Source organism: Lutra lutra, chromosome 6 (genome assembly GCF_902655055.1).
Source record: "Lutra lutra chromosome 6, mLutLut1.2, whole genome shotgun sequence".
NCBI classification, from domain to species: domain Eukaryota; kingdom Metazoa; phylum Chordata; class Mammalia; order Carnivora; family Mustelidae; genus Lutra; species Lutra lutra.
This window is the reverse complement of record NC_062283.1, coordinates 139,635,527-139,660,346: the sequence shown is the minus strand read 5'-3', so window position 1 is coordinate 139,660,346 and position 24,820 is coordinate 139,635,527. Positions and strand designations below refer to the sequence as shown.

Sequence of the window (24,820 nt, the reverse complement as noted above, 5' to 3'; positions counted from 1 at the left end):
TTCATGAGCAAGAATCAAATGCCAAAACTCCTCAGGATTTGAAAGACACACATTCCTGGCATAAGCTTGTTAATATGCTTTACTAAAGAGGCTTTATTATGAAGAGATTAATTTCATTATCTAGAAAATAAATTCTGATTATTCCTTTAAAACGTTCCCTCTATCCCTTCCTGAAAAAAGAGTACATATAATTTCTTCAGGGTTATTTCAAAAATTAATTTTAAGAAAACATAAGCTTTGCCCCTTTTTGTTTGGCATTTATAACATAGGGCATATGCATCTAAAAATGAATATTTTCAATAAGAAAAAAGGAATTTTATGTATTTTATATACTTTCATTTGCTTAATGCAGCTAAATGGCCATCTAATTTTATCTAGTGAAACTTTTTAAGATTTTATAGACTACACCCCTTAGGGCTATTGATGCCATCATTTCAAAATACTTAATATTTGTCTAATCAAGTCTCAGGGAATAGTTCTTTTAATTCACTTTTTAAAAAGCTAGGCAACAATGTGTCTCCTAGGCTTCCATTTTTGGTGAGTTTGATTGCTGTGTCCTCATTATGAGTATTTAAATTAGATACTTTATAGATAAAATTTTTAAATCTGATTTTCCTATTGGAAATAGACATTGCTATGCCTTTCTTACTCCAACTGATAAAACTGATCAACTTTTTCCCTAAAGGTGTTCTAGCACTCAATCATAAATAAATAAAATATACACATTAGTTCATCTCTCTGAGCTATTCAACTTTGTTATTTATTCACTCATTCCTTCTCCTGCAACAAATACTGCTGACTGCTCTCAGCACTGCACCATCTTGATTGGTAAAGGGGTAAGAGATGCATATTAGGAGTATATTTAAGAGAAAAGAACCTCCTCTCTACGTAGTTCACCATTTAAAATGGTTACTATTTCAATCTATAAATATTTGTGAAATGTAAATATTGCCAAAAATTAAAACAAAACATCAAATGCTAGAGTATTACATTGCCTTATTGGATTTGCACATTTTGATGCTTTCAAAAGTTCCAAAAAGCTCTTAAAGTTACCATACCCGTAAAATTACCATCTATTTAGTTATGGACAGTTGTCTCTCCATTGTTTTTTTTTTCTTGTTTCCTGTATAACTTTTGTCCCTGATTTATATTATTTTTCTATATATTATCTTTTCATATTGTTAGGAAATACTTCCAGGTTTTCCATCTTTTGCAAATTCTATCCAAATTGTTAAGGTAAGATTTAAATAATCTTGAATCAGTGACCTCTTTCAAGCATCCTATGTTCCATAGCTTATTAGCCATTCCTTTGCATGTATTTTTCTTTATCTATACATTTCTTTTAATGTATTAATTCTGTCATTTCCTTTTCCTTTCTAATGGAATAAATAACATACATGTTATTGAATGTTAGTTATAGTCTAAGCCACTCCCGTGGGCTAACCTTTAATTATAAGATAGCATCAATTAATTTCTTTTGAATAACACAATAATACTAATAAAAGGAAAAATTTATAATAACTATGGTTTCTTTGTATGTGACAGTAGAAATAAAAATAAAGCTAAAGATTTATTTTTATATGTTAAAATATTAAGCAGGAAATAGTTATTTGGAAAAAGGTAAGTATTCATCTAGCTTGTATTCTGAGTTTTATCACGTCTCCTGCTCAATATTTGGTCATATAGTTTATTTAGTAAAGTTCATGACATGTGGTAAGTGCTCAGTATACTTGTGAAATTAATGATTATGAGCTCTTTCCCAATTCCATGTTATCCTGTACTTTTTCCATCTTTCTTTATGTTCCATCTAGGCCTGAGGTTAATGGTCTCTCAACAGAGTAGGCTTTATGCCAACATTGGAATAACAATTAAAAGTAATTTTATATCAAATATTAAATTAATTTTTATTTCATGCTCCATGAATCATGAGTTGATGTACATGTAAACCTACTACAGAACATGTAAGGATGCCTGTGTGTATGTTTGCATGAAAAAGAGAGAAAGAGAAAAAAGTCATGAGAATATTGGCCATTTAGCTGCCTGGAGTTTAGGTGGTCTTCTGTAGGCAAATAGACCCCCAGGTCTTTGAATGCATATGAAAGTTAACAGTTGAAGAAAAACCACAGACTAAATGCTCTCTGGGAATCTAAATATTGTTTGTACAGTATCTCCTCTTAAAAGGAGAATGTTGAGTGTGTAAATAGCTATATGCTTCTTACCTTATTGCAATTTGCCTGACACAGCCCTACCAGTGGAAAAGTCATTTACTAGATGAACTCTGTTGAAGTTATTTTAAGAACATAATTCTTTCTCTCAGATGACTTTTGTGAAATAATTTCAATTGGTGAGAAACAGGTCCCTGGAGGCTCATAGTGAGGTCCCATGCTCACGTTGTTGGTGTTTCCCCCACTTAGTGGTCACATTAGCTTCCGATACCTTGGAGGTAAACCAAGAGCATTTAGTTCCTCTGAGCGCCTAAGAATGTGTCATTTGTGCTTTTATGGGCATGATGGTCAACCAATGAACCTTTATCACATTTATCTGCTCATGCAGAGGAGCCATCTTAGAAAAAGCTAAAGCTTTGGAGTTTTGGGCTCCTGTTCCATTTCTTTCTCTACTTATCTATATTACCAATCATTTATTCTACCATTATATATTGAGTGAGACTGGGCAGACAAAACTGAGAGAAGGCGTGCATCATGACAGCCCTGTGGGCCAGTCTCTGTGCTTGGTGTGCTGCCCAGGTTATAATGAATTTTCTCCCAAACCGGGGAAGCAGTGTGTGATGTCTACTCAGATGACAGCACAACAGTAGAGAGGATTTAAAAAAAAAAAAAAAAAAGAAGAAGAAGAAGATGTGTCCAAAGTCACAGAGTTGATATTTGTCAGAACCAGAATTTGGACCAGCTTTGCCCACCTTCATGGCCAGCACTCTATCTCCTCTGCCACTTAACCTGTCATCAGTCACCTCATCTGTGTCACAGGGCTGTGATTGAGTGAGATGCTGTAGTTGGAAGCTATTTGTAAGTGCCAAGAACCATGTTAAATGTGTTTTTGATTACTTTGACTTTCTTACCAGATAAGAAATCTTGTGAAAAATTAAGGTATTTTCGCTAAATCAGTGCTAGAATGGCTTGTTATTATTTGTGGAAATAATGATATAAATCTCTGAGGAGGTTTTTTTTTTTTTCACGTTTGAGATGTGTGTGGTAGCCTGGATGCATTCATTCAGGAAATATTTTGGCAAATATTCTTTAGGTGCTGTGTTACCAGGGTCGTAGTAGCATATTGAACAAAATAAATATTTTCTGTCATTGTAGAGCTTAAAATACTGAATAGCATTTTAAAATAATACGAGTCCACAGTGTTACTCTGACTTTAATTCCTTGGGTTCTGTCAAAATTTTTCTCATCTGAAATGGTCCTCTGGGGTACAAATGACCTTGGGTTGAGAAGCACCCTTGGCCTATGTTTTCATAGGCCATTGCTCTTTCTGAGTACTTTTGTATTTAGGACATTTCCTCTTGAGCACATTTTCTTAATTAAATACTGTTTCTTGAAAAAAAAATGGAGGTAGATCATTTCAGTATTTAGCAAGATAATTAAGCCATTTTTCTAGAATTAACTTTTGCCTTTTACTCTCCAAAAGAGGTGAGGGAGAGGAGAGAGAATATTTTTCAGAGACACTTGGAAGTTATTAAATACTCAGTGCATTCTAGAATCAGCCAGGTATTAAGTAATTAAATCAGTACATAGTTACTAATGAAATTGTGACGTCTCCTGGTTTCTAGAGAGAAGACAGGCCAATTTTGAAGGAAACAAAAGTTTGGATAGAACAATTTGAAAGAGATTTGACAAGGGCACAGATGATGGAATCAAATTTGCAAGATAAATATCAGGTAATTTATGAAAAAGATTTCAATTTCTTAAATTCCTTTTTATGAGTAATATTAACATATTCATTCATCAACATATGTCATTTAATCCATGTCCAATCTTTCAAATGATATTAATGAGAAAAACCTTTAAAGAAATATTATGTGTTATCTTAAGTTTGCATGTAATTTAATAATTGTGTTTCTGTGTAAATAGGTAGTTTTAAAAAATTTAAGACATTCTATTATAATATGATTGCCATCGTAGAGATAATTAGCACCTCTGTCACATTGCTTAAGTATTTCTTCTTTGTGGTTGGGATAATTAAATTCTAGTCTTTTAGCAAGTTTGATGAATATAATACAGTATTGTTATCTACATTCACTTAATTACTAATTACTTAATTACTACTCGTTGCAAGTTTGTACACTTAAATAACATCCTTCCTACCTCCCCACCACCCTGGGTAATCACCATTTTCTTTGTTTTTATGAGTTTGGTTTTTTTCACATGTAAGTGATATCACAAATTATTGTCTTTCTTTGTCTGCTTTATCTCACTTAGCATAATGTCCTCAAGGTCCATCTGTGTTGTTACAAATAGCAGGATGTCCTTCTTTCTCATGACATTTATAGATCGATCAATCGGTCTATCACATCTCCTATCACTCATCCATTAATGGGCACTCAGGTTCCTTCCATGGCTTGGCTATTGTGATTAATGCTGCAGTAGACAAGGGAGTGCAGGTGTCTCTTCAGTATCTTCTTTTCATTTCCTCTGGGTATATCCCGGGAGGTATAATTCGTAGTTTTATTTTATTTTATTTTTTTAAAGATTTTTTATTTATTTATTCGACAGAGAGAGATCACAAGCAGGCGGAGAGGCAGGCAGAGAGAGAGGAGGAAGCAGGTTCTCCACTGAGCAGAGAGCCCGATGCGGGGCTCGATCCCAGGACCCCGAGATCACGACCTGAGCCGAAGGCAGCGGCTTAACCCGCTGAGCCACCCAGGCGCCCCTAATTCATAGTTTTAAATTGTGTGCGTCCATCCTGTACTTAGAGTTCTGAGGGCTCATGACTTTTCTGGAACTCAGAGTCTTATAGATGACCCCAAATATAAACATCTAGTCATTGCTTTTCTACAGCTCATGATCTTGTAGATGTCACATAACAAAAAATTCCACCAAAAAATGACTTCAGTGCAAACAGAAAACTACTATAGAATAAGCCGTGTTTAATAAGGTCTCGCAACATGACTGTTTGGGGTGGGCCCATTATGGGATCCGTTTCTGTTGCCACCTGCCTGGTTCAACACTGTTGCTCTCAAATTGAGGCCAGGGTTGTTGCTGCTGTAGTTCCCCCAGTTTCCTTACACCTCCATTACTTGGATTTCGGCTTTCAATTTTCACTTCTCACACACAAAATCTTAGGTTTTCCCATGAAATTGTGATTTATTGCATGCAGCATTGATGTTTTCCTTCTATTTAAAATGGCATTGCATTGCAGCGGCCAAACTGTAATATATTCTAGTCTACATTATATTTTAATCGGTCTTGCTACATAAAAGCGGGTGGTGATATGAGACTCAGCATGGCAGATGAGAAAGGATTTAGCTGTTGGCATTAATGTGTGGATTTTATGTAACAATATCTGTAAAGTGGCCCAAATTTAGGTGGATGATGCCACCAATATTATATTTGTTGAACATGACAAAGCAATGTGTACGTGCGTACATAATTGCTTTGACACTCAGTGTAATCTTTTTTTCTCAAATATAATATTTTCTGGATGAGCTTCATGAAAAAATGATTAAACCAGTAAATGGAGAATAGAAATACAAGAACAAATGTGACTATATTTATTAGACCATTGGTGAGTTTTAGTTTGGGCATAAATTATTAAAAAAATCAAGTCCAAATTATGAAGTTACCTGTTATACAGATGTTTGTATAAAGGGAAAACAGAGGATTAGAAAAGTATGAAACAGAAACACTCCTTTCAGGCCAAAGATGATTAGCTGTCTTTTAAAAAAGATTTAGGGACCATCTGAAATCTGAATACAGGGAACATTTTCCTCATTGGTATGTTTCTTACATAATCAGCATTTTCTGTTTCCATTTATCAATCAATAGTTCATTATCCTGTTTTTTCATGTATAGAATTCTGTGGAACAAAACTGAAGATCGATTTTATGTTTTTGGTATTTTTAAATTACATTAAGTTAGAGGCAATGGAAGAAAAGTTGTGGTAGAATATTTACTCACCGTCTCCCCCCAGTGTTCTTCTTGTGGACTTACATGTTTGTTTATTCAGAAATTCTTTCAAATGTGTTACCTGCTAGATTCTGTAGGGACATTCTCATGTTCTTTAACATAATTGCACGTTTTAGTGACATTTTCAATTCATATTTGGACTTGGAGACTTATTTTAGGATGTGTTAATTTAATAGGAAATGTAGAACTTTAATTAAAGTCAGTACTTGTTAAGGTTAGTATCAGACATATGGTTAAGTCTACATATTACAGATTTATGTTTAACATAGTGATAAAAGGAATGATACAATAATTAATATTTTAATGCCATAAAGTTAAATCAAAATATTATTATATAATTGAGGTCCCTTAAGTAAACCTCTTTACCCCGGCTTACTTAAACACAAATTTAGTTATCTTTAAACCAGCATAATTTGGATATACATAATTTCTAACCTAAATTATTTGGTACTTAGAAGTAAAGCAACATTTTGATTCTTATCATAGGTTTATATTCCTATTTACTATTATTTCTTGATGTACATGGACTGGCACATAGATTATTTAACTAGAAATGAAAAATGTTAGGTTTTAGTCCTGCCTCTGCTACTCGTTCTTCCCAAGTTACCTCTGGGCTTCCTGTGGTAATAAAAATAGAGTACGTCAGTGTTGTACGGTTATGGAGAGAGCCTGAGGAATGATGTGTAGAGAGGAGTTAGCATGGGACCAAGCTCATCATTGGACTTGGGGAACAGTAGCTGCTATCAGTATCATGACTGTCATCATTATGTCAACAACATATATTGAGTGTTTTCCCACTATAAAGGACTGTTATTTAGGAAATGTGGTTTCCTTTGCATTTGCTGTTTTTGACTCATTTCCATGTTGTTGCTCTTTTTCCTCTTTTAGTCATTTAAGCACTTCAGAGTTCAATATGAATTAAAAAGGAAACAGATTGAACATTTAATACAACCTGTACATAGAGACGGTAAACTGTCACTTGACCAAGCATTGGTAAAACAATCCTGGGACAGAGTGTCCTCCAGGGTAAGTTCTCTCGAGATTAATTTCATGAAGGCTGATATAACAGTCAAGAACATTTTCCATCATGTTTTTCTACAGAGCAATATTTCACCTGGTCCTACAGCCTCTATCCAAGACAGGAAAGGCTTACCTATGGGAGTTTTCCTCTAAGTTAGTGGAAGTACTCGGCTTAACAACTCTTCTGCTTTGCCTGCCTTGTACATAGTTTTCCCGTTGAGTAGATGATGGATGGAAATCCTGAAAGACTCAATTCTGGGTCATTTAGAAGAGATGATTCTCCCGAGAATGGAGCCTCGACAATTTCTCTAAAGTCTGTAACCAGGTTTCACCAACAGTCGGTCATCCGCTTATATGCACAGTCATTTTTACAGCCTTTAATTTAAGCAAATCTTCTTATCCAGTCCTTCATGAACCTGAAGAAGAACTGCTCAATAACGTTCATGTTAATATTCAGCAAACTTAAAGGCCAAGATTTCGAAACCTCTGAAACTCCTATCACTAATCAGAATATTTGCCTTGAACTTACCCTGTTATCTTTTAATTTTATAATCTAATCCTTTTCCCACAAACTCTACCAGAGACTAGGTTAGTTCTAACTAAGCACCTCAACCTCTCCCACCTGACATTCCAATAAGTCAGGAAACGCTGCTTAAGAATTGTATAAAGTGGTAGAAATTAAGAAATAGTTAGAAATTATACTATTATAGAAGCAATCCTGAATATTCTACTTCCTCCAGAGATGACCAGATGACCCTGACTTTTCTGGACCTGTGTGTTTTCTGGACCTCATGTGGCAGATTTTAAAGGATACGCATCAGCTAGTGTATAATAGCTACATCCTTGAGCATTTCAGCAAACCCAGTCCCTTCCCTTTCAGTGAAAGCCAAATTGAAACTCAGCAGGGGTTCCATGCTCTTTCTCTAAGAAGAAAATTGTTTAAGCTCTCAATAATGTCCTTCCATGTCTCAGATGTATTTTAAGTTTCCTCAAAACTTTCTCGTAACTATGATTTTCTCCTCATTCTCAAAGTATCAAATTCAGAACACAAATATCGTCTTCCTTGATTTTTATGAAGTTAACCTGAAATTATTAACTCAAACCCTTAGGTGGGCCTTGGGAATTATTTGGGTGAGTTTTAGGAATTGTCTTCTGTATTAAAGATAATTATGTGTTTCTCCTTTTGTATTTCAGCTCTTTGATTGGCATATACAGCTTGATAAATCTCTCCCTGCACCTCTGGGCACCATAGGTGCTTGGTTATACAGAGCAGAGGTGGCCTTGAGAGAGGAAATTACCATTCAGCAGGTCCATGAGGAAACGGCCAACACAATACAACGGAAACGTGAGCAACACAAGGTAAAAATTCTGGTGGGGAAATCTTCTGGCACAGCAGTCCTAGTGTGATCTGGGGATGTGGCTCTTTAGACCTTCCATGGACACGGGTCTCTCAAGCATCGCTCATACCATTTCAGAGATGCAGAACTTGCCTCACCCATGCTTGTGGCTGACAGTCCCTGTAGATTCATTTTCTGAGGTATTTTCCAGTAGCTCCGTGGTATTTGTTCAACTGTGGTTATCTTTGTTATTGCTATTGCTGTATGTTATTTTTCAAAAGATAAGCCCACAGGCCATACACATTTATAACATAATGTGGTTGGCCTTCAGCTGTAGACCTCATTCCTGTCTCCATTCTCAAAGAAAGGCAAGCCAAGTTGACAAGTTCTTAGGTCCTGTGCTGTAGTGGGGCAGGGGGTTGAAGGACAGTGGTGATTTAAGGAAGTGGTGGGATGAGGCCTTGATGACTTTTTAGTTATTTATAAATGTTTCAGCTTACTGCCAAGTCAGTGTGCTTAGTGTAAATTCTAACATCCTTCCTCTTTGTGTTCTGTCATAGTACAGACCTAACTTAAAAATGCTATTTTTCATCAACCTCAAATTAAACTCAGTCCTGCATTTTGTGCAATTGAATTTGTGAACCACATTTACTGTGTCATGGTGGGAATTACTATATAGGTGGAAAACAGCCAAGCAGAGATGACCACATAGGGGCAATTTATAGCTCGTTTATATTCTCTGCCAAAATATTAACATTTTTAACACTGCTTCAAGGGAATAGACTGTTATATATTCTAGACCAAACTGTAAAGCAAATTCATGACAGGTTTTGTCCCATGCCCCTCTCGGACCTTATTTTTGGAACCAGAAATGTAGAGGTACATTGGTGTCCTGCAGTTTCAACTCCTGGCCCTCTCAACTCGGTTCACTCAACCCAGACTCGGCCACCAAACAAGAGGGACACAGGAAGATTTTGTTCCTGCACAATTGGGGCCCTTCCTGTGTGGATTCTTGGCCTCTCTTCAGTTATAATCAGTACCTCCAGACACTTTAAGTTTTGCTGATTATCTCTTAGCCTTTCCCTTTCCTGCCACCATCAACACACAGAAAACTCCTTAGAATCCACTTCTCGGGTAAGAACACCATTTGGGATCTGTTCCATGGGTAGAGATACACACACGTAAAATCCAGGCCTGCTAGTCTGTACTGTCTGTGGAGAAGGAAGATAAGAGATCAAGTCCCAAGAGTTTTTCTGGGACTGAACCAGGGTTGAGGTTTCTTACAATCAGAAAAGCCTAGGCTATGTCCATATTGAGGTTCCCAGGATATTAAAAATAGAGGGAAATTCTGAAACAGCGTTACACAAATGATACCACTTACAAATTACAATTCATCCTAAATACCATGTAATGCATCATGTATCAACTGAAATGATGTTTAACCAATATGAATATTTCACACAAAAGAAGTCACCTTAGGATTTAAAATCAAATGTAGAGTATGCTTCGATTATGGGTTAAATGTGTTAATTTAGCAAATATACACTAAGGGTTTACTATATGCTGGTTTTATGCTCCAGAGGAACTGGGGGTGGGGGGGGTGGGGGGGTGCCTCCAATCTAGAAGTTTGAGACACAGCATGTATTTGTTGTTTGCATAACGTGTGTAAGTCTGACTTGAATGCTCCACCTTCGAGAAAATGCCCAACGATATTAGCTGTGCTATTTACTAGGTGATAAGAGTCAGCAGAAATGTTAATTCGCCACGCACTCTGGGCTGCACAATCCCTGCTCAGGAGTGAGTTTTAAGTTGGATGCATACATGCTGCCAGTGTATCTCTCAGTGATTCTATGACTCCAGGCTCCTCACGACCCTTCTGGCTCCCTTGAGAGAGAAACCCTGTGCCAACCACCAAGTGTGCAGCGAGAACCATCCTTTTGCCAAAGTGCAGTAAACAACCATAAAAACAAGAAAAGAAATGGAGTAGAGAAAAGGGGAGTGGGAGGAGTTGGAGGAGATGCTTATCTGAGACTAAAAATCAGAAGCTGGGGAATGCAGCAAAGAGACAACAGGAAGCAAGCAGAGGCAGGTAAGGACGAAGACTAGGTTCTGGGCAGAGCTCCAGAATGATCTTCTTACTGAGGGAGGGACTTGTACTAGGTCTGAACACAGGTCCTTAAAGTCGTAGAGTCATAAAACAATGTCATTGTCAGTTAGAACATCAATTCTCTCTCACTTAAAATATATTTATTAGGTACCTAGAGTAAGATCAGCTTTGCTGATGTGGGAAATTTGAATCATTGTTGAAATAACTAGAATTCTAGGCCCCTTCAATAGTAGAAAAATCAGCCCATCAGTTTGGTATTACTACTTTTTGCTGGTATATTGAGCTCATTTGGAAATGCAATATGTACATCAAAAAGAGCACAATATAGGACGCATCAATACATAGCAAGAAGGTTTTAGAATATTATCTTCCTATCGCGGTCTATAAGCAATGATGGCTTTGCCACGAAAACTTAGATATGCTATCAGGATCTAGAATTTTTGGTTTTCTGCATTACTCACATCTTTTAAATATATATATATATATATATATATATATATATATATATATATATATACCACAGGACAGTTGTTCATTGCTGAACACATAATAACTGTTGGAAAACTGGATTCAGCTAATTTTTAAAATATGTTTTTTGCAAAGAGGTCATTTTATAAATGGTTTTACCAAAGTTATTTTTTTAATAACTTGCATGTATATAGAGTCATATTATTCTGAAAAGCAAGATACACCTTTGCTAGCTTTTCTATTTTCCAGATGCCCTTAGGCTTAGTTATCTAGGAAGGTAAGAAATAGAGTTATAGCTAACTATGATTGAGCATTTAGCCACATTTCTGTCTTAAGTACTTAATTTTGCTAAGCACTTGACATGTAAGATATGAGACAGGTAGTATTATCCTTATTTTGCAAATGATTAATTGTTAGGCAGAGAGAGGTTAAGTGCCTTGCCCAAAGCCACATAGCTGATAATCGAGATTGTTTTATTTATTTATTTTAAAGGTTTTGTTAATTTGTTTATTTGTCAGAGAGAGAGAGAGAGAGAGCAAAAGCAGGGGGAATGGCAGGCAGAAGAGAAGTAGGCTCCCTGCTGAGCAGGGAAGCTGATGTGGGACTTGGTTCCTGTACCTGGACAGGACTCTGGGATCATGACCTGAGCCAAAGACAGATACTTAACCGACTGAGCCACCTCGACATCCCTAATCCAGATTCTTTTAAACACTAAACTTAAACCGTGTCCACAAAACTATCGCATAATACATGTAGAGCAATTAAAATTCCTAATTTTTACTAGTAGTATTGCTTTGGACAAGGCTTTCAGTCGTAAGGAATCATAAAAATAGCCATCAAACTCTACCACCTACTACCCATCCCTACTGTAGTCATCAGCCCTACCTAGATCACTTCTCCTCCTGTTTTGAAGATTTTATTTCTTGCACGATGATGCATGCCATAATTCTTAATAACTTCAGTAACCCACAGATGATCCTACCAATAACCTGGCCTTTTAGTTTCTTGGTCTCTTGTCTTCCAGGGATCCCATCCTACACGCTATTCTAGCCCTTCAAGATATAGGCATAGTCCGCAGCTTGTCATCACCAGTAACTGAAACCACCCCCCGACACACAAGCTCTTTTTCTAGCACCTGTCTCACTGTCTAACCAACTTTGCCCCAAACTCTAAATTGCATGGACTCTATGCCCTATAATCCATGATTTTTACTGCCTCTCCCCCTCTTCATGTCATCCTTTCCCTTGGTCTTCTACTTAAATTCAGTGCTGAATCAGTAAAGGCCATCACTTATACATATACTAGTTGTCTTGACCAAGTTTCCTTTGTCCTGTGGGCCTGGTTAAAACACAACCCTGGTTATAGCCCACTCACTGCCTAGTGCCCCCCACACCATATGTAGCTGCGTGTGGCTGCTGCAGAGAAACACACCCCCAGGCACGATGACTAACCCAGCTGGGTCCCTAATGCTGCCTGGCACTCCAGAGGCATTTCCCGACTCCATCGCCTCTTTATTTTGGGGACAACTGTTCCACCTTTCCTCTTCAAATCTCCCACACCTCCTCCCATATCCTTACTCTCTGCTGGTGACACTGCTTCCTATTTCTCTGAGAAAATAGAAACAATCAAAAAAGAATTTCCGCAGGCTCCCACGACCACATCAACCCACCTACGTGCATCTGTGCCCGAATACTCAGTCTTCACTTCTGTTACTAGGGATGAACCATCTGTGCTCCAAACTGAGACCAGCCCCTCCACGTGTGTATGAGCTCCCATCCTCCCTGCTTTCCTTCAGTAAACAATTCCTGCAGTCCTTGCCTTTTTTAAAATTTTTTCCCTCTCTCCGATGGATTTTTTTTCCCACCCACATAAAGTATATGCTGTTAATCCTCTTATCTTAAAGATTCCTTTAAAAAGAATCAACAAAATTTGAAAAATAGAACCTGTCTTTCTTAACCCTCCCTTCCCCTCTGGTTACTGTACATTCTCCCTCCTCCTTTTTTCAGTGAGGCTCTTTGAAAGAATTACCTGTGCTCATTTAGGTTTCATAATTCTCTTCTCCAGTTCTTTTGAGAACCCATTCCAGTCGAGCTTTCTCTTGCCTGCTGTTCAGGCCAGGTTCATGAGAGTCATCCTTCTTCCTCACTCAGTGCTCAATTCTCAGTTCTCATCCTACCTCGCCTATCAAAAGCATTTCACATAGTTATTTCCTTATCCTTGAACCACTTTTTTTTTTCAGATTTTATTTATTTATTTGACAGAGAGAGAGATCACAAGTAGGCAGAGAGGCAGGCAGAGAGAGGGGGAAGCAGGCTCCCTGCTGAGCAGAGAGCCCCTTGTGGGACTCGATCCCAGGACCCTGGGATCAATACCTGAGCTGAAGGCAGAGGCTTAACCCACTGAGCCACCCAGGCACCCCAACTTGAACCACTTTCTTCATTTGGTTTCCTCATTTTCTTTCTACCCTTCTGGCTATGCTTCTAATGTTTCGTGGTCTTTCCACAATATTTACTGCATATTCTCTATCTGCAGAGTTATGTTCTCGGCATTTGTGATGCACCCGAAGAAAAACAGAAAAATTCCTACGTAGACTCATGTAATTTCCCTTCTAATGGGAGGAGGTGGATAAGAAATACTAAATGTAACTAAGTAATAAATAAATTATGTATTAGGTTAGAAAGTCAAAGGACAAAGAGTATTAAGGGTATTGCAGCTTTAACTAAGGTTGTCACTGAAACCTTGCTGAAAAGATGTTATGAAACAGGCAAGCACACTCCCATCTGAACCCCTTTGCCCTTGCCATTGTTCTGGAATGTTCTCTGTCCTCAGCCTGAAACATTCTCGCATTGCTTAATCTCAGTACATTCTTCCTCATTTCCTTTGGGCCTTTACTGAAAAGTCAACTCTTAGCATTTTTTCATCCACCCCTTTGAAACTACCACTCCTTTTCCCTCTTCCCTGCTTGATTATTCTCTTTGGCATTTATCTGCATTCTCAACCACTATTTTAATTATGTATCTCATTTACTGCTTGATTTCCTATCCTCTAGTATCAACTCCATAAGGGCAAGAATTATTGTTTGTTTTTTTTCCTGTTGTATTCTCAGCCCCTAAAAATGATGAGAAATATTCAGAATTTTAAGTGGGTCAGTAATACATATTCATACTTACTGGGAAATTGATGAGAAATATTCAGAATTTTAAGTGGGTCAGTAATACATATTCATACTTACTGGGAAATTGTCCATTTGACTAAGTTTTCAAAATCATTGGCATAAAATTCTTCAAAATATTCTTTGGTAATCTTTTCCATGTAGTTAAGCCCCTATTTTCTCCTCAATATTGTTTCTTTGCACTTCCTTACTTTCCTTAATTGTGCTTTTGGCACTGTTGATTTTCCCTGTCATAACTGTCTTTTCCCATCTACTTTCTTACAGAAGAATGATGGTATCACTCTGTCTGTTATGTGAGAATAGAGACTGGGTTAGTAATAGAGGGTAGAAGCCAGGGAGCCAGTCTCAATAATCCATGTAGGATGGCTTGAGCCAGATTGTAGTTGTAGAGATGGTGAGAAATGGTCAGATTCTGAATATTGTTAAGGCAGAGCAATTTTTGGCATTGGATACTGATTATGAAAAAAAGGAGAGTCATATGAGACACTATTTTTTTCAACTGAGCATTTAGAAGAATGGGGTCTCCATCAGTTGAGATGGAGAGACAGTAAAGCAGGTTTGGGGAAGGTCAGGAGTTCAGCCTGGGGCACAGTATATAGGTGGCATATATGTATATGTATATTATATTATATTATATTATAATTATATTTTATATATATATTATATATATATATATATGGCACAGGATATGTGGCATAGATAATAAGAGATAAGAGACAGGAGCTCAAGACACAGGTGTAGGATGGAGATAAATATTCAGATTCATTGGTATATAGAAGGATGTCAGAAACTCTGAGACTAAAGAAATTAAGGAAGTATACACAGAGAAAAAAACCTGTCAAGAACTGAGCCCTGAAGGGAATCTAACATCAAGAGATCAAAGAGTAGAAGATGAACCAGCAGAAGAGTATGAGAAAGAGTGCTCAATGAGGTGGAAGGGAATCCAGCTCCTGTGCTCTTTTAGAAGCTATGGGAAGCGGTGCCTCATGGGTGGGGCATTACCCTCATGGGTAACATGGCCACAGCAGTGCTTTTAAAATACAAGTCAGGGGGCGCCTGGGTGGCTCAGTGGGTTAAGCCGCTGCCTTCGGCTCAGGTCATGATCTCAGGGTCCTGGGATCGAGCCCCGCATCGGGCTCTCTGCTCAGCAGGGAGCCTGCTTCCTCCTCTCTCTCTGCCTGCCTCTCTGCCTGCTTGTGCTCTCTCTCTGTCAAATAAATAAATAAAAAATCTTTAAAAAAAAATAAAGTAAAATAAAATAAAATACAAGTCAGTTCATTTCAGCCCTCTCAAAACTTCCCACTGGCTCCCACCTGTTCAAAATAAGCATTCCCAAAGTCTTACAAAAGCCCATGAGGCCCACAGATCTGCAACCATCTCCCTTTGCTTTCCCTCCTCTCTCCACCACCTGCTACCCCAATTGTTCCTTTGCTTCATCTCAGTTGCTGAGAGAGGGGCTTTGGTAGCTCCCACAGCCACGTGGTGTTGTCAGTCTCCCTATAGTTCTATCAGTTTTTACTCTATGTATTTTGAGGCTTACTAGACATGTTCAAGTTCAGAATTAAGATAGTCACTAGTAAATTAAAAGGCTTATCCTTAAACGATTAATTACATATAATTATTTTATTCTCAAATCTATTTTGCCCGATATTGTTACACTCCTACCAGTTTCCTTTTGTTAGTATTTAAGGGTTCTGGCTCATTAGAACTCTGAGTTTCATTGTTTTCGCCTTCTCCAAGTTCCAAGACCCAAACTCCTACAGCAGTGGGTATAGATATTTGCCTCAAACAGTCAGCTTTTTCCATTTATTTTTGCTCACAGGTCTATGATCCAGTTTTGGGGTCATATTTTAATGGGAGTTGGAGACCTAAAAGATTTTCCTTACTTCCTGTGAGCCCACCAATGAGTGAAAGTCGCATGCTGTGCTCAGCAACTAGCTGATTTTTAGTGCGATGGCCAGTGGCATCACACCAGCTATAGTTCCTTTATCATATTTTTGAAAACATTTTTGTTTGTTCTGATATCTTGTCAAGATTCTTTTTTTTTTTAAAGATTTTATTTATTTATTTGACAGGCAGAGATCACAAGTCGGTAGAGAGGCAGGAAGCAGGCTCCCTGCCGAGCAGAGAGCCTGATGCGGGGCTCGATCCCAGAACCCCAGGATCATGACCTGAGCTGAAGGCAGAGGCTTTAACCCACTGGACCACCCAGGCACCCCTCTTGTCAAGATTCTTTCCATTAGCTAGATACTGACTATAGTAAGGAAAGCTGTTTAGAAAACAACTGGGCATAGGAGTGTTCCAATAGAGTCCCAGAACCCTGCTCATATATTAACATGTAGTCGTATATAATACATCAGAGCTATGTGGGGGTAATGGCTCTAAATTTGCTCTGCACTCACTTGTAGGAGTCTCAGCCAAGATCATAAGCCACAGAAGTGTGTCTAGATGTTATAAAGGAGGCAAGGAGTGACTAAAATACTCCCAGTCATTAGCTGTTTTAGGTTGGTCTCCTGTCCCCTGTGATCAGCTCCTGCACACAGTGGTCTCCCTCTGGGCATGAGTGACTTGTGAATATCTGTACAGTTACCCATGCAGATCAATAGGTGATCATAGCAATATACCAGGATAGAAATACTATGGCCCTAGATTTTTCTACAGTGTTTAAGTAATGCCCTCAAGTTAAAAGGCGCAAACACATATGTCTTTACGTGAGCAAGCACATATAACCTTAACATTTTTAAATTATTATTTTCAGTTAGTCAACATATAGTATAATCTTAACATTTTAATTTATATATGGGAGCCTTCATTTTTTCCCCCTTCCATCAGTGTTTCTCTTAAGGCTTTAGGATGTTTTTTTGCTTCGCTTTTCTCCAATTAATCCACTAAATCTCAATGTGAGCTAAACACTGTTAATCTTAATGGATCATTCTGGTGGTCTAATGGGTCTTACTTTTCAGTGAGTGACAAGCTATTGGGTATTTATTCTCATATTGAGAAACAAACTAAACTGTAGAGAATATGGCATGAACCACGTTTCATCTTTGCTTCTGGGTGAGAAGTTGGCTAGGAACCGTGACATACCTGTAAGTCTTTATACAACTAAGTCTACCGACAGTGAAAAACTCAGAAAACAAATCTAGATAAGCTATTAAAATTTGTGTGGTTCTATATAGCGTACAAAGAATATTTGTAAAGATCACATTTGATCTTTCCACTCTGATATCTATGGGACATTCCCTGTGCTTGTTTGAAATCTTCTAAACCATAAGAGTATTTTCATAATATTGTGATATTATTGACTTAAATGGTGAACAAGTAGTACTGTATAGTAGTCCACATGCATTCAAAATAAAATAACAGGAGAGTAATATATACATGTGTGAATGTGTGTGTATTACCATTAAAGGGTTAAGCCAGTTGCCTTTAGTTTACAGCTTCTAAAAACCAGTATATTCAAAATCAAGGAAGGAGGAAAATCCTGACAAATCTTTGTTTATAGAAGTAACTACATTTTCCTTTGGACCATGTGCCTTTAAAATGTCTGAATGCATTGCCGTGCAAGTGTCATGTGTGTTTAAAAGATGCCATAATTATTAGATACAGCTCTAGCACAGGCCTTCTAGACCAGCACCAGGGCTCCTGGACCAGGTAAAAACCTACAAGAGGCACCAAGCCGCATATGGATGTTGATGCACGATCGGATTGTTGAGTACATTGACTCATCGGCACAGACTGAAAATTATGCTTCTTAGCCTCCTGTGAACATGTTTTCTCATTTTTTTTTATTTTTTTAAATTGTATCTTAGGATCTGCTTCAAAACACAGATGCTCACAAAAGAGCATTCCATGATATCTACCGGACCAGGTCTGTTAACGGGATCCCAGTGCCGCCTGATCAGTTAGAGGACATGGCCGAGAGGTAAGAGGACGGCTGATTATAAATGAAGTGTCTTTTTTTAAATGCTTGGTGGGTGTTTTTTCCATTTCTTTTCTTTTCAATGAATTGATTTTTTTTCTTTACAGAGATGCTTTCGTTTGGTACATAAAAATTGAGTTCCCATAACATATGCTAAGAATGCCAATGTTCTAATGTATTATTGTTTGAAAAGAGTAGACCTGAATATACCCACAGCCTGGAAATCACAGAAATGGTTTCTTCAGAGACTGTATTTTTATTCAGTACTGTGAGGAACATTATGTAATATTACAAAAACAGCTTATAAAAGAAACAGAGAGAGTTGCCTTGGCAGGGGAAAGAACTAAATTAAATACTTCACTCAATCATGATTTGCCTTTAAATCCAGAGCTAGAAAAGGAGTCAGATCTCCTGATACTGATTGATCAGCCAGAGTTTAGAAGACCTTGTACCTGCTATTATATTTAGCACTGACGTGTAACAGGTTAAGTAAGCACCGTTCCGTTACTATTAGTTACATTCTGTAAATTCTCGGTGTTTTATTTCTAGGTTTCATTTTGTTTCCTCCACATCAGAGCTGCACTTAATGAAAATGGAATTTCTAGAATTAAAGTACCGTCTGCTCTCACTGCTGGTTCTTGCAGAGTCAAAGCTGAAATCTTGGATCATCAAGTATGGGAGGAGAGAGTCAGTGGAGCTGCTTCTGCAAAACTACATCGTAAGTCTCCCTGGTGCTTTGAAAAAGAAATCAGAGGACACATGGGTTTAGCATTTCGTACCTACCAGTTTATTTGATGCTATTATTTTTATCTTGAGTTTAAAGGTACAAGGGTGTTAAATGGGCTTGATATAAGTTAGCTCTTTGCAATAATCTGAAATATTCACCTATGTCCTTTGGAAAAATAGAAAGATTTTGCTGTATTAACCATACTAAACCCTTGTGACTGGCTTTATTGCTTAAAAAAAAAAAAAGTTTTTACATTGCATACCCATGACTTTGATTGTGAGCTCACCATTGAAACTGAGTTAAAAATACTTATGTCATGTCTCTAAAAAACAATCATTCTGTTATTCATATGGGAACTATAATATGTATGTCTCCGAGTTTCATTGTTTCTCGTGTGCATGCAGGAAAAGTAAAATTCTTGTCTCTGAGTCTCTGTACCAATTTAATTTTTATGGATCATCATATATTTTGGGCTATCAGTATGAATAATTCCATATCTACATAGAATAGTAGCCCTCCGTTAATGAAGATATTAGGTTGTTCTCTAACTAGCAATTTCTATTTACATGTAATTAGAGAATTATTTATTAAAGGTAGTTTATTTCTGTTAAACAACCCTCCCACAAATTTATTAGCAATACAAACTTGCTTTCAAAGTTATTGTGCGTAACTCATCTCAGTCCTGTACTACTCCATTTGTGTTTAATCACATATTCTAAATGAGAAATTACTAAATTTAAAATCTAAGCCCATTTCTAATATGACTAGTCAGAGCAGCTCTGTAACTGGTATGACTGAATATTTGTTGAAACCATATCATTATTGAAGCATTCTAGAATCAGAATATATTTTGCTACATTTTAATTAGATTTTTAAGGTGATGAATGAACAAGATGCATTTGGGAAAAGATACATTTACAGTAGAATCTTTCTTTAGGGTTACTACAATTGTCTTGGAAATATGTGTCAAAAATGTGAAATCTGTTATGATGTGTTCCCTTATTCTGAATTATTTTGGAAAATAATGAAAAATCTTATTTTTTAAGTTTGAGCAATTACTTTAGTCTTTTAAGCATTAAGCACAGATAAGCATTTGTATTTTTGGGTTTAGTCATGTCAGTGGTACACAATGAGCTCAGCAGGTAATTATGCAGGATCCATCTTTGTTCTCCCTATTTAAGGACAATCAGATTGAATGCCTAATGGGAGTGTTCCACCAGGTTAATGTTCTAATAAAAGGTTGTTAGTAATTCTCTTTGAACTTCTCAAGTAAAAGATATGTAAGTAGAGAGTTATATATTAATGATTAAAAGAAATAATGTTAATTAAAAAAAAACCTAGTTCTGCTTTCTTCATAAAGTAAAGAGAAGTTCACTAAGCTGCTGGTTTTAAACTGCTTCATAACTTTTAACTTCTGGTAAACTTGCCAATGTCACAACAAATGTAGCACATTTGAATGAACATTTCTTAATATTTTTATTCCATGGTGAAAAACACCTATTTATTGCTAACCCTTCTTTTCTATGAAGGGCCTTACAGTATTTTTTGCTTAATAGTTTTAGTAAGTGTGGGATATTGAGTGACCCCCATGAACTCATTGTTTTCCATGTGTCATCTTGTATCCTAATGACAACTCTAGGGGATGGGCATTTCCATGTAGTTTCACTGAGAAAAATAGAGCCTTTCAGTGCTCAACCCACATGTTCCAGGTGGCACAGTTGATAAGAAGTAGACTCTTGGTAAGAAGTTGGTTAAGAAGAAGACTCAAATCCTGACTCTTCAGGATTTGAAGTCACATCATTCCAAACCAAAAGTTTCAGCACTGAACCTGACTAACAAAATGGGCTGGGAAAGTTTTGTTGTTGTTGTTGTTGTTGAACTTAAAAGATCAAATAATTAAAACGATCTCCTGTAGCTTGGTGAATTAAGGAATGCAGCTCACATAAATATTAGTTACATTTGATGTTAGTTCATATTTAACAATATTTTACACTTACATACTATAGCCTGATAGTGACAGTGACAGAAATAATAATTTCTTTTTTTTTTAAGTTTTATTTATTTATTTATTTGACAGAGAGAAAGATCACAAGTAGGCAGAGAGGCAGGCAGGGGTGGGGTGAAGCAGGCTCCCCACTGAGCAGAGAGCCCAATGCGAGGCTCGATCCCAGGACCCTGAGATAATGACCTGAGCTGAAGGCAGAGGCTCTAACCTACTGAGCCACCCAGGCGCCCCAGAAATAATAATTTCTGTTTAGGCATGATATTGGGGCAGAGTGGGGCGAAGTAGGGGAGATATTACAGTCTGGCCACTAGTCACATGGAAATGTGTTGAATGAATCAACTACTTACAACCCATGTGACTTCATAAATAATTTAATTTCTAGGAGACTTAGTCTTTCCCAATTTTTTAGTAATATTGGTGATGATGATGACGATGATGATGATGATAGAATTATAGGGACTTTTGTAGGGAAGAAAGATGGACACATATTACTTTCCTTTTATCTCACACCCCCGATAGCTTCTCTCATCCCTTTGGAATTTGTGAGAAAATAATTTTCTTTAGGATGGACTATTTCAAAGAGTGAAGACTTCCAAATAAAATAATAAAGTCAGGTTCTTAAATCTAATCCTTTTCTTAGTTTCTAAAAAAATTTATTGTAATGAGCCATATGCTGTTCTATATCATCTATTAACCAAAGTAATATGCAGGATGTAAAAGTTCCATAATTATCTTTTCCTTAGTTTGAATTCCCATTTCAATCTTATTCATATGCAAAAAACCCACCATGTTTTAAAGGGTTAGAGAATCAGAAAATGTGCTTCCTACTTACCTCTGTACTAGGTGCTCAAGTGTGCAGCTGCCGTGTGCTTAAGAAACTCTTGGAAAATACTCCACAAATGCTTGCTAATTAAACTTTCACCACATGCTATTCATGAGATTACATACTATAATATAAATCGGAGATCATCAGTTTGGTTCTTGCTGTCATACTTGTTCTTGATATGACCATGCTTGTTAACACATGCTCCAGTTTTACTATGGAAGAAATAGGATAATTCATTCTTTTCCATAGAAGGAGAGATCTTGGAATTGTGGCCTGTGTGAATGCCACATAAGTAATGTGAACACTTATTTTATTATTTGTGATTATTTTATTAATGTTAAGTAGGCAAGTCTGATAAAACCTCTTCTCAAAGATGATCTTTTAAATCTTAAATTACCTGGCTTAGCTCTGTTCAAGTGAAATCAATGAATGAAATTTATGTATCTTATATTTATCTTGTGAGAGAAGTTTGGTTATCTTCCACTAATACTTTGGATTTAGCAGGATAAAGAGAGATCTTCTTTTTCTTGAAGTGCCATCAGCTTTAACGTGGCTTATTTATTGAACTTGATAGCCAAATGTAAGCCTTATTTTTATTTTATTTTTTTAATAATTATATAGTTCTTTGTTTTTAAGATTTTATTTATTTGAGAAAGAGAGAGAGAAATGGCAGGAGCAGGGAGGAGAGGGAGAAACAGACTCCCTGCTGAGCAGGGAGCCCTAAGCAGGCTCTGTCCCAGGACTCTGCGATCATGATCTGAGCTGAAGGCAGACACTTAACAGACTGAGCCACCCAAGTGCCCTGTAAGCCTTATTTTTAAAGGAATAAATTAATCCTATTATTATTTTAAATATACATTTGCATTTTCTTTTGCACCCTTCTGAGAGACTGTCTAGTTAGCTCATGGTAAAAAGGAGATTTAGCAGTCCTCCTGCTAAAATTATATTAATATGCAAAATAATTCATGCTATGAAATGGGTTTACTCTGTGTTCAGAAAGAAAAAAGTATCAAAATAAATGAAACAGTTAAAAGGTAAAATAACAAATAAGGTATATTCCTTCAAAAATTAATCGCCTTGTCTTTCTAATAGAAAGGCTCAAAAACACTTTAATGAGTTCCTACAACATTTATAATATTCTTTAAAAATATCCTGTTTTTCCCCTTGGAAATAAAACTGGAAATCAACTTTTCTCTTGTTCATTTGTAATTAATTTGTAAACAATTCAAGCAAAAGCATATTTAATGAAGTTTTTCTGTCCAATACAGCCACTATATTCCCATTCCTCGCACACTTAGAACAATTATTTTCTCATTAGCTTCTTGAAATTTCTTCCAAAAATAAACAGAGAATATTTTTTAAACATTGCCAAATATATTTATCTCTTCAATTGTCTGCAATGTCTTGCACATTAGGTGTAACTTTCCTTTTTTGATCAAATTATGATATATTCATTTGTTTTAATTATTCCAAAATTAAATTGCCATAAATTACTCTTTCCCTAGTTGGGGAACAAGGAGGTTAAGGGAGTTGAACATGAGGCTGAATAATCACTTAACCAATTAATTGCTTTACTTACCAAAGTAATACAGCCTGTTAAAATATTGCAATAAGTGTTCCTCATGGAACCCTTCATTCCAGGTAACTCGCAGCTTTTCCTGGTCACTATATTCCTGAAAAGTAACTTATATATAGGTAAAGTGCTTTATAAACATAAAATGCTATGAAATATATTATGCATGGAATGTTTTTAAGTGTTATCTTGAAATATAAAAATTTATCAGTAAAATTGAGGGAAGTCTATGACATTATGAAGTTTTATATCTGCACTCAAATATTTTACATCTCCGTATTAAAAGTATTCATGAACATATCACACTGGACTTCAGCTGGTTTTTAAAAGCAAATTAGCTTTTATAATAGAGCATTTTATAATAGAGACACTTATCAAGTATTTTACTGGGTTCAAATCATAGGAACTAGTTGTACTATTAAAATGTTGATAACTATATTTGCATTTTTTTTTTTTTACTACAACAGGACTAATCTTCGAAACAGGGGTTATTTCATATTTCCTAGAGTTAACAATAAAATTTACCTAAGGATTTCTTGTGTGTTCTAAATTGTATAGTGCCCATTTGCTGATGGTGGCTCTGTTACATATGTAAATTATATACAGCTATAGACATGGCTTATCTGTAATTTTTACACTTGTGGATGGGCTATGTGATTATTTAAAATTTTTCGACTTGTAAACATTTTTTGTACTTTTTGTTTTAAAGGAAGTGTGCACTGTGCCATTTATTTATAATCAAAGTTCCTCAGAGCCATCATTCACCAGAATTAATGTTCAAAGAGCAACAAAATCCCACAGCTCAAACACAGTTGGACAAGAAAATGTTCTTCCAAATTTAGTGCTTTCTAAATGTTAGCCCCAGGTTGTCTGGAGAGACTTCAGTCTCTTCTAAAAACAAACCCTTGTGTGGAGAAATAGAATACTTTCTCAATAGTGCTGAATTAGAATTAAAAGTGTGGAATCAATTTATAGTCTCAGAATAACCAGGTTATTTTATAGCAGTTGAATTAATTTGCTGTTTTTTTTTTTTTTTACAAGCGTGAGGTTGGCAAATTTGGGCAAAATACCCTTATTCCTCTCTTGAAGAAATGGACTTTGGTATTTCTTCTGGTGCCTAGGGTTTGCCATCTTCTAACCACTCCCCCTTTCTAGTCTTTTATAGAAAATACCAAGTTCTTTGAACAGTATGAAGTGACATACCAGATCTTGAAACAGACAGCAGAGATGTACATCCAAGCTGACGGGTCAGGTAAAACACATGATAGAACTGGCTGAACTATTGAATGCAGTATAATTTAGAACCTACAGGTTTCTGTGATCAGATTTTTTTTTTCCCCTGCTGAATCTTTCTGTGACCATGCCATGGGCCCGGAGAGCACATATTGGCTTCAGTCCCCTTGACTTTGTGCAACACCTGTCTGACCCATATAATCGTACTGTGTGTGTGTGTGCATTTCTCTATGTGTAATCTTCTGAGAAGAGGCAGAAAAAAAAAAAAAGAAAGAAAAAACAAA

General features: G+C 36.6%; 1 protein-coding gene across 1 annotated transcript in view; it reads left to right on the top strand.

The window, feature by feature from the left end:
- Window positions 1–24,820, top strand: part of SYNE1 (spectrin repeat containing nuclear envelope protein 1) — a 472,480-nt gene that overhangs the window by 139,267 nt on the left and 308,393 nt on the right. Inside the window, 7 exon segments of the mRNA XM_047733936.1 lie at window positions 1,186–1,236; window positions 3,791–3,898; window positions 7,035–7,172; window positions 8,361–8,525; window positions 18,063–18,175; window positions 18,722–18,890; window positions 24,459–24,555. Coding sequence (XP_047589892.1) covers window positions 1,186–1,236; window positions 3,791–3,898; window positions 7,035–7,172; window positions 8,361–8,525; window positions 18,063–18,175; window positions 18,722–18,890; window positions 24,459–24,555 — 841 coding nt within the window.